Source organism: Plectropomus leopardus, chromosome 20 (genome assembly GCF_026936395.1).
Source record: "Plectropomus leopardus strain MGB_pleo_1.0 chromosome 20, ASM2693639v1, whole genome shotgun sequence".
Lineage (NCBI taxonomy): Eukaryota > Metazoa > Chordata > Actinopteri > Perciformes > Serranidae > Plectropomus > Plectropomus leopardus.
In genome coordinates this window covers 30,821,906-30,832,770 of record NC_142195.1, presented here as the reverse complement: position 1 = coordinate 30,832,770, position 10,865 = coordinate 30,821,906, and the positions used below count along the sequence as shown (strand labels likewise).

Below are 10,865 nucleotides of genomic sequence, written 5' to 3'. Positions count from 1 at the left end.
ACATATCTCAAGGAAGCATGGGGAAGGGAAACTGGCTCTGAAATTCCTCTTGAGCTCTGGGAGAATGGGCTAAGTAGAATTAAAGATTGTTCAATTAATGCCAGACTACAGCTGATTCAATTTAAAGTTATGCACCGTATACACTACTCCAAGGTCGAGCTGAATAAGATCTACCCCTCCCTCTCCCCTACATGTGACAAATGTAAGTCTGAGGAGGGGACTTTAGCTCACCTCTTCTGGTCGTGCCCCAAACTTAAGAAATTCTGGGAGGAGATATTTCAGTGGTACAGTGTTATACTAGCAAAGCGAGTGACCCCTGATTGTAATTTTGCAATTCTGGGCTGTTCTGAAAATTGCTCACAACTTCCATACGAGAGTCAGTTGCCCTTCATGTTTGGCATGGTGATAGCCAAGAGGGTTATATTGAGGGAATGGAAGTCTTCATCCCCTCCTTGTTATAAAAGATGGCTCAATGATATGATTTCCTGCCTACATTTGGAGGAGATAAGATATTCTTTGTCTAACTCTAATTCGAAATTTGTAAAGATTTGGGGGCCCTTCGTGGATCACATCAGGCAACAGGGCGCCTAAGTTGTACACCTACTTAATGATCGCTACATTTTTGTGGCTGGAGTACTATTAATGGTCCATGTTACGTGCTTTAACTGTCTAAAGTTAAAGGACATTAAGTGTGTTTCTGCTTATTTGTTGTTGGTCCTGGTGGTTGAATCTGGTTTCCTGTGGCTACCTGCCTTTGCTGGATTTTATGTGGCATTAGCATTGGGTAATACCTGCACTGTCTATTTAAGTATGCATGTACAATATATGATGTATAATGTATTATATTCTGTACATACTGGCCTTTTGTTCGGGTTGGGGGTAGGGACTCTGTGTCTCATTCTCTTTTCTTTTTTTTGTGTGTTGTTTTTGTATTTTGTATATATCTAAAAACCTAAATAAAATTATTAAAAAAAAACAAAAAAAAAAAACACATTCTTCTAAATAAATTATTAAAAAATCTAACTTCTCACCAACTAATCTTTGCATCGGGAATAACGAGAATAATCTGTATAAAAAATAAGTGGTTATTTTACCAAAAATGGGTTGACCGAGGTATTATATATGTTAAACAACTGGTTAACGCTGAGGGGCAGTTACTTCAATATGAAGAAGAATTTCTTTCTAAATTTCAGTCACCAGTTTCTCCCAAAGAGCTGGCTGTTGTTTTCACTGCAGCTCCTACTGTGGATTTATTCATTAGTGGAATTTTAATTGGAGAAATAGATATAACAAAGAGAAGATGCTCAAATAAAAATGTAAGAAACTGCTTACAAACTATAATTCTGCCCTTGGGGCAATATTGTAGGAATTCGCTCTATTGAGAAATCAAGTGGCAGAAAGCTTGGCTGGTTGGCTGGTTTGGTTTCATCAGTGTAGATTCTCTAAAACATTTTGGATTGACGTTCAACATTATTTAAGGTGAACGACCGAACAAGGGATGATGAAGAAAAAGGACATTTTGGTTTATTTTGAAGACAATCTGAAGGACGAGGACATGTCCTCATTTGTCCAACTGAATGTGATGATGAGAAAGTTTCACACACAAAAGAAAAAAAAGGACAGTTTCAGAGCTAACCGAAGCGCACCGTTACACCCGCGATACAAAAGACATTCGAGGTAAAAAAGCCATCAAAGTGAACCGTGTTTTTAAGAGGTTCCATATAGGCTCTGATTAATGTAATGTGTCATTTCTATGTATATTATACACTGTATATTGTATATCCCTGGCTTTAATGTATCATATAATTATATTATTAATAATTAATAATTTTGTATGTATTTTATTTTCTGTTAATAAATTATTTATTTAAAAACAACAACACATTTCTCCTACATGGTTTTGGCATGATCTATTTTTTCCTCTAAAATAATTTGTAGAGAAAAAAAGATAATCACCCAAACAATTTGAAAATTCATTTTGTTAAAAAATTTTGTTAAAGGAAAATAAACCACAAAAAATCCAAAAAAGTTTCAAAGAACAAAAAACAGCAAAAGATAAAAAAAAGGTTTTGAGAAAAGATTTTTTAAAACTTTAAAAGAAGAAAAAAAAATCACAAAAAAGTTTTCAAACTGCAAAAGCAAGAAAATGTATTATTTTTAAGAAAAAAATCCCAAAAATTTGAAAGAAATCACCAAATGTGGCCTGATCTTTTTTCACCTTTAAAATCATTTGTAGAGAAAATAAAAATCGGCAAGATATCACCAAAAACCCGAAAACTGTCATTTTTAAAAGGATTTCCAAAACTTCTAAAGAAAAAAAATCACAAAAATGTTTTAAAGAAAAAAAGGCAAAAGAAAAATAATTGAGAAAAAAAACGTTGTGAAAAAAAGTTGCAAAAATCACCAAAACATTCAAAGGAAAACAATCTGCCAAATGTCTTAAAAGAGAATCGAAAATCAAATTATCTGCCTAAAGGAGTTCGGACGGCACATTTTCTTCCAAAAATGTTTGAGGTTTTTTTTCCTGTCAGAGGTCAGAGGTCGAGGCCCGGCGGGCTCCGACCGTACAGACAGCCCTGATCCACATGACCACATGACATCATCAGTTTCTTCATCAACTTTATTTATTTTTTTTTGTTTTTAATGATTCCAGCATTTAGACCGTTTCCTTCATTTACAACGACATCATCACATTCACACCAAGAGCACTGCGGCCCCGAGTACAGCCTGACAGGAGCCGCGGCCCCGAGTACAGCCTGACAGGAGCCGCGGCCCCGAGTACAGCCTGACAGGACATGGACAAAAGTCTGTGGACACCTGATAATGCGACACTGCACGGCCAAAGACATGGCAAAAAGAATGTGGACACCTTGTTGACAATAAAAATCCAGTAACTGCAATCTGTCCCTGCAACCTGATTGGTCCATTAAGTAAACTCCGCCCACCTCTCAGTGTGAATGAAAAGAAAAAACAAAATCACGATAAATCACGACATGTACGGAGGTCCATTTCATCCAGACACAAACGATCCTTAAAGTGTCTGACTTGTAGTTTTGGTCTTTTGTCCCCTGTGGACGGCGTCCTCCATCAGAGACGCATTTCTTCTTCTGCGGTTCAGAGCCGACAGTTTTCAAGCAGCAGGTCAAACTCCGGCCTCCAGTCAGGACGATCGTCAGCCACGTTAAGGCAACACGTGTCGCGGTTAAGGCCAACCGCCAAAAGACATTAAAAAAATCCAAAACTGGTCTTAAAAAAACTTACATTTCATTTGTGACATTTGATGGATTCAAGAGAGGATCCCAAATGTTTAATTTAAAAAGAAAATCGTTTCATATCTAGAATAAAAAAATCTCAAAACAAGAAAAAAAAACCAATAATCTGAACAACACATTTATTGTGACATTTTTGAAAATGATTTTCAATTAATCGACTTTTTCTAAAATGTAATTCTTCAAATATAAACCGATAAATTCAACGAGCGGCTCGATGTTCACTGGAGATGATTTTTTTCATTTAACTGCAACAAAAATCAAAATTGTTAGTTTTAATAATTACACTTACATCAAAATATCTAAATGAAAACTATTGCAAAACATCTATTCCCTAATAAATTATATTCTAAATAAATGTTTAAATACTGTTTAATGATAAGTGACTCGTCTGACGAGCGGTTAATTAACAATAAGTGTTTATGTTTCTACGGAGACACTTCAGTGTCAATATTATTCTGTGAACAATCAGTGTGTTAGTGTGAAATCTGTGAATATAAAACTCCCAGAAATAACAAAAAAGATTTAACTAAAAAAATACTTAATATATATAATATATATATATAATACTTAATAAAACAGATCTGCAAACACACAATTTCCACAAAAAAGAGTCTGTGTGAGTAAAATGTAAATCTGTGAGAATCTGAGATGCACAAATAAAAATATCTGAAAGTTGGTTTTATGTATCAGGGCTGCTGCAGCTCCAGGAAAATCATATTTAAATATATTTTTAAAAGTTTAAGGCCAAATTTCTAATAATCAAAAGTGAAGGACAGTTTTATTTTGTCCAAATATTTATTGCAATGTAAAACTTGATGTGTTTTGTCCAGTTTGATTATTTACGTCATGTGTTGGAAAAAAACAACTTATTTAAAAATAAAAAGGTTAATTTCAGCCATTTTAACAATTAATTTTTCAAGATCTGCAGGAAAATGCTTTTTTTGGAAAATAATTTTAACCCTTTGAAACCTGGATTAACATCATTTTTCTTGTGCTTCTTTCAGACGACTTTCAGACGTTTTTAAACCTCTGGAAACGAAAAAAGGCGACGAGCGACTAAGAAAGAGACGTCCTGCAAACACCAAGACAATTAGTAGATTTGGAAAATTAAAACGGGAAAAATGTCCAAAGAATTATATTCATAATTATCATAATTATATATTTAAATGTGTTTTTACAGAATTACTGTGATTTTTAAGACGCTGTTTTTTCCAGGTCATTTTTTTTGTTTTGTTTTTTTAACTTTCCTGTTTTTTCTTTGGATGTAATTTTCGTAATTCTTGTAAAACTTTTTCCTAATTTCTTCTAACTTTGGGGTCATTTCTCGTCAAGAAAGAGATCAGGTGGACCTGCTGAGGTTTAAAAGGGTTAAAGTGTTTTGGACTTTAATTTGTGGAATTTGTGTTTTTGCAGATTTTTTTAAAGGTTGTTTTTTGTTTACAGACGGACTCTCAGATCGTTCTAATGAATGATTTTGACACTGCTGGGCCTCCGCAGAGGCAGCAGCGAGCTCTAACCCTGCTGTCGTCATGGCACCAAACAGGAAACAAAACAAAGTGATTTGGCCAATCAGAACCCTCGCCTGTGATCTGAGCTGTGATTGGCCGGCTCGCCCACCAGCAGGAGTTCACAAAAACAAATAAACAAACAAAAGAAGTGTTTGTGTTACCATGGTTACCAACTGACGTGCAGTTTAGTGTGCTGACTCATTCTGGGGTTTGTAGTTCCAGTAGCTAGCGCTAACAGATTGATTGTGATCAGCAGGAATCGAACCTCCGAGCGGACGCTGGCTGGCGGCGGCGGCTAGTGGCAGTGCTCCGTGATGTCGACCACCACCGCCTTCCGCCAGCTGAAAAGGAAGTAGCCCATGCCGGCGCCGGCTGCCACGGCGATGCAGAGGTAAGCATTGTAGGTCATGAAGACGAGCATCAGGAAGTAGCTGACGACCACCTGGACAATGTGCAGCACTGTCTGCAGGAAGTGGGCAGGGCTTAGCATCCGCTGCCTATGAGGACGAGAGGGGGCGTTAGCACTGCTTCTAGCATTAGCATCTGACATCATGTGGCCCCCTCCAGGAGTTAGCCGTTTTAGCGTCAGCGCTAACAGTTCAGTTTAAATACGGATGTGTAGCATTAGCACCATGAGCATTAGCTTCACTGTTAGCATTAGCAGCATTAGCATTAGCTTACATGTGAGTACTAGCTTCATTGTTAGCATTAGCACAATTAGCACTAGCTCCACTTTTAGCATTAGTGTTAGTGTTAGCATTAGCCTGAAACCTCAACACGCTGTTGTCATGGTGATGATAAAACACTGAGACGCTCCAATCAGAATCGGCTGAATCTCATTAATTATTCATCATTGAAACTCATCGATCAGCTGATCTGATCAGAGCAGCTCAAAGACCCACCACCTGAAACCAGCACCTGGACCCTTGAACCAGGACCTGGAACCTTGAACCAGCACCTTGAAACTTGAACCAGGACCTGGAACGCTACAGTTACCTGGAAGAGAGTCCCGAGAGGCGGGACTTAAGTCGAACAGGAAGTTCCGCCCTCTCAGTCGCTGGGCTGACAGTAAACACATGACCTTATCACATGACGTCGTCACATGACTGATGACATCACTTCCTTCCATTAGCGTTAGCCACCTACCCGACCGTCTTGTGCGTCTCCATCAGCACCGTCCCATCAGCCCCGGGGAGCGGCATGGAGTTGTAGCGCACGTTGACCTGACTGCGCCGCAGCAGCGCCTCGCGACCCATCTTCAGCCCCTCGTACAGCACGGCCAACAGGAAGACCCCGATACACGCCCCGACCATCTCTGATTGGACCGGACCGAGAGGGGGAGGGGACAACCAGAAACAAAAAGAATACACATAAAATACAAATATTCAGTATCTTAATAAAAAAATATACATTTAAAAAGTATAAAAATGCAAATACACAATACAAAGAATATCAACTTCAAATGTTATGCAAATATGCAACACAAAAAAATAAATATAAAAAGTAGAAAAATATAAAATGCAATAGAAAATAAATCAAAATAAATAAAAAAATAATTTTAAAAATATATATATATAAAAATGAATATATGGAATTCAAAAAAATTGAAATATAAACAGTATAAAAATGTAAAATGCAATAGAAAAAACTCTAAATTTACAAGTAAAAAATGTTCAATAAACAGTTTGTTACAGACGGACGGCGAGCTCGCGTACCTCCGGGGGTGTTGATGACAAGGCCTGTGAACAGCAGCTCCACGTTCTCGTAGCCAAAGTAGAAGGTCATCGCCTAGGCAACACAACTAACGCATTAGCATGTTAGCAGCACACGCCAACATCACGCCTTCATTTCGGTACTTTATGATTTCATAATAGTATGGCACAAACCCCTCTTACCATCCCGCCGTGTCCTCCGTGGTTCCCATCATGCCCTCCTCCTCCTGCTCCTCCTCCGTGGTTGTGTCCGGCGGTGGTGGGCGTGGCCTCGGTATGATGATGGTGGTGGGAGTGGTCCATGGGCATGGCGCTGTGGTTCATGGCTACACGGAGAGAGGCAACGTTACGTTCGTGGTTATTTTCTGTTTCAGAGTCGCTCAGAGCCGCATCGTTATCTCGCCACCTCTCAGGCCGGCATGACCTCTGACATCACATGACCTCTGACCGCCACGAACCCTACGACAGCACGTTTCACACCACAAATCGACTGCCAACCACACGTTTCACACGTCTCCAGAGTGTGATTTTAGACAGCATGCCGGAGTCGAGGAAACTACAGAGGTTTAATGTACCAGTGTGGGCCTCTCGTTTGACATGTAACATACGTGACATCACGTCAATAACAATCACTGATCGTCTCTGTTATATTCTTCGAAAGTTTTCGACAAATTTTTTCTTCAACTTCATCTCATTAACTACAAACTATTTTCTACTTTTTTGTTTTTTTTAATGTAGATTTTTTACTTCTCTTTTTCTTTAAAAATGACAGCATGTAAAAACCGACATTACTGGATTTTATACAAATAAAAAATAAAAAAATGTCTCTGCTCTGTCCTATCCCCACTCCGTCCTGTCCCCACTGCATCCTGTGTCTGTCCCGTGTCCACGGAATCTGCAGAGCGCTGTGGAGGAAAAATGGCGGGTGACATAAAACATGAAAACACACAATAACATCACTGTCTCGTGTGTCCAGTTTCCTGTCCTACCTGAGAGACGTCTCGTCCTCCGCAGTGATGCTGACTCTGCCACAGAGAGACATCAACTGGACGGTCTCCGCGGTAACAGCCTGACATCACCCACCACACGCCCTGCTCTAATCTGATTGGCTCCTGGGCCCTGAGGCTACAGGAGTTGAGCGAGCCAATCAGAGCGCTCCGAGCTGATTCAATCAGAGACATTAATGTCCACAGGAAGGTCAGCCGTTGCCGTCAGCAACACTTACTTCCTGCTAACTGAGTCAGCATCAATTCGACTTAAAGTAAAAAATGCCATCTCCAACCAACCAGGTTACAGCGTTCGTCCACGTCTGTCCACACTGAGACGTAGACAAAAACTCACATGGACACAGGACAGGAGACAAAGACTCACAAGGAGACACAGATCAATTTTGACTTATTCCATGACTTTTTCCAAAACTTTCAATAATTTTGATGACTTCCATGACATTACCCAGACTTTCAATAACTGACTTATTCCAGGACTTTTCCAGGCCTGGAAACAAACGTGTCAGCAGAGAGCAGAAACACAAGGAGCGTCTTACCTGGCGAGCGGCACGCGAGCACAGAGAGGGAGAGTTTCAGTTTAACAGCCAATAAAAACTGATAACAGCTCAGCCTTCAGCCAATCAGACGCAAGCATGACTCTAAGTGGGCCAGTCAGCTGGGAGGGGGATTCAGACAGCCAATGAGAGGCCGGGGATCGTCAGCAGATCTCAGGTTATGTTTTATGAGACATTGTGAGGACCAGAGGGTACTGTGTGGACACTGTGAGGACATTGTGAAGACAGAGGACACTGTGAGGACAGCAGCCTGCAGACTGTCCAGAGGGACGGCCAGGTGTTTGACACCTGCAGCTGTAAATGGTCTCATCAGCCAATCAGAGAGCAGCAGCAGGACACATGTGACCTTTGACCCCCAGGACACGTCCTCACTCCTTTATCTCTGTCAGTGATTGATTCACTAACTGTGGACCGAAGCCCAGTAATGATGATCATAAGAACAGCGCCGCGGAGAACCAAATGCATTGAAGGACTTTGACTGTCGAACAGCTGAGTGTTTGACAGCCACAGCATTTCATCACGGCAGATCAAATAGCTGATGGTCCGACAGCAGATTTTGTCAGACGTATTATTTAGAAACAGCAGGACGCATCGTGTCTCATCCGGCCGCTCGCGCTGAGCTCTCATTATTATTACCAGGGGCAGATGTAATGTTTTGGGGGCCCGGGGCCACAAGCACATGAGCTTATTTTCAGCCTTTCTCTAACTGTGAATGTCGGCTGTTGGCAGCTATAGGAGAAGTAGGCCGACTCAGACGTTTTTAATTCCTGAGTAAAATGAGTTTGACAGAAGCTGAAGTCAGAGTCCTGCAGTCAGGAGAGGTTGGTCTATTATCAGCACAATGTGCTTCAATTTACCTGAAGTTTGTTTCAGATGGAGCTTTTATTTTGATATAATGCTGGAAAGTTTAATAAATAATAATAAATCACATGTTTATTACACTCCAACACACCATGGTCACATGACACTGTGTCAGTGAACTATGAGGACAAAAAACAAACCACAAAAAAGAGCTAAATAATCGTTGAGCGATCATGATCAAAGTAAAATGTTCAGTTAATGTTGATGTTGATATTAACCTGATGATATCTTCATATCTCACTGAGGAGTCAGAGGGACCTTTCAGCTCCACAGAAACACTGATTTGATGTATATCGTGATATATATCGATATCGACTGATATGAAAAAAATTATCATGATAAGATTTTATTCCATATCGCCCGACCCTACACATATGTATATGTATGTACACACACACACACACACACACACACACACACACACATACTCCACGTCACACAGCTCAGATCATCTCAAACTGGTTTCTTGATGGTGACTTCACTGGACTCAAACAGCCTCCACCGTCAGCAGATCTCAGTCAGCTGTGACATTTACGTCATGGATGTGCAGCCGACGCATCTGCAGCAGCTGCGTGATGTTATCACGTCAACATCACGTCACCATCACGTCAACATCACGTCAACATCACGTCACCATCACGTCAACATCACGTCAACATCACGTCACCATCACGTCAACATCACGTCAACATCACGTCACCATCACGTCAACATCACGTCAACATCACGTCACCATCACGTCAACATCACGTTATCAATATCATATCAACACGTTGATATCATGTTGTTAACATGTCGTTATGGTCTAGAATCTCTGAGGAATGTTTCCAGTAGCGTGTTGAGGTGCTGTCATGGAGGACACGGAAACGTCCTTGATGCCAAAATTTACCTGACTGACCTGTTTATGCTGCGCACCTGTCTGACTGCGCACCTGTCTGACTGCGCACCTGTCTGACTGCGCACCTGTCTCCTGAACATCAGCATCCAAACAGTCTGACTAAAGCTCACCAAGAACCACTTCAGTCAGTCTACGAACCAGTACAGACCCAGTCTACGAACCAGTCTATGAACCAGTCTACGAACCAGTACGACCCAGTCTACAAACCAGTACAGACCCAGTCTACAAACCAGTCTACGAACCAGTACAGACCCAGTCTACAAACCAGTCTACGAACCAGTACAGACCCAGTCTACAAACCAGTCTACGAACCAGTACAGACCCAGTCTACAAATGTGTCTATAAACCAGTTCAGACCCTGTCTACAAACCAGTCTATGAACCAGTACGACCCAGTCTATGAACCCATTCCCTGTGGTTCCTCTGGTGGTTTCTGCTGCTCCTGCAGTGGGTCCTCATCTAGACCAGGTTCTGTCAGGTGAGGGTTTTTGAGGGTTTTCTACGGGTTTGTGGGGACCGGGACTCTACAGGTGAACCGCGCACGCGCCGAACTCACGGTGATACCGGTGCTGTCCTGAAACCGTGACAGGCTCGAGCCCGGCGGGCGCGTGCTCGCGTCCTCGCGACACGAAGCGTTAAAGTGTGAGATTTTGCTGCGGGGTTTGGCGCGGCGGTGAACAGTGCATGTCAGCAGAGGTCACACGCGCGCGCGCACACACACACACACACACACACACACACACACAGAAACACATACAAACAGGTCGCGAGCTCACCTGGGAGACTTCCTGTGATTGTTCTACTTCTTCTTCTCCGTTTCTGCACCGAGACAGCGAACTACAAACCGACAGAAATAACGACAGAAGAAGAAAGTCGTCCAACTTGTGGTCACCTCACCGTCTCCGCTCCACTTCCGTATGCGGCGTCATGACGTATTTACGCAGATTGCGGGGCGGAGCTAAGAGGGGGCGCGTGAAAGTCAGTTTGGACCAATCAGAGAGCGACCTCTCAGCTGATGGGCGGGGCTGAACCGGAGCCACGTCAGCAGTGTTTA

General features: G+C 41.7%; 1 protein-coding gene across 2 annotated transcripts; it reads right to left on the bottom strand.

The window, feature by feature from the left end:
- Positions 1 to 2,602: 2,602 nt before the first annotated feature.
- slc31a1 (solute carrier family 31 member 1) lies at positions 2,603 to 10,753 on the bottom strand. Of its 2 annotated transcripts, XM_088071202.1 has the most exons (6): positions 10,588 to 10,753; positions 6,676 to 6,818; positions 6,496 to 6,568; positions 5,927 to 6,095; positions 5,777 to 5,842; positions 2,603 to 5,277 (listed from the first exon to the last, which is right to left on the bottom strand). In XM_088071202.1, the coding sequence occupies exons 2-6, from the start codon at positions 6,814 to 6,816 to the stop codon at positions 5,076 to 5,078; spliced, it is 651 nt and encodes a 216-aa protein (XP_087927328.1). In that variant the 5' UTR covers positions 6,817 to 6,818; positions 10,588 to 10,753; the 3' UTR covers positions 2,603 to 5,075. The 2 variants fall into 2 exon arrangements, with proteins under 2 accessions (XP_087927328.1, XP_087927329.1); XM_088071203.1 differs by lacking the exon at positions 5,777 to 5,842 and having other exon boundaries at positions 10,588 to 10,748.
- Positions 10,754 to 10,865: the final 112 nt, after the last annotated feature.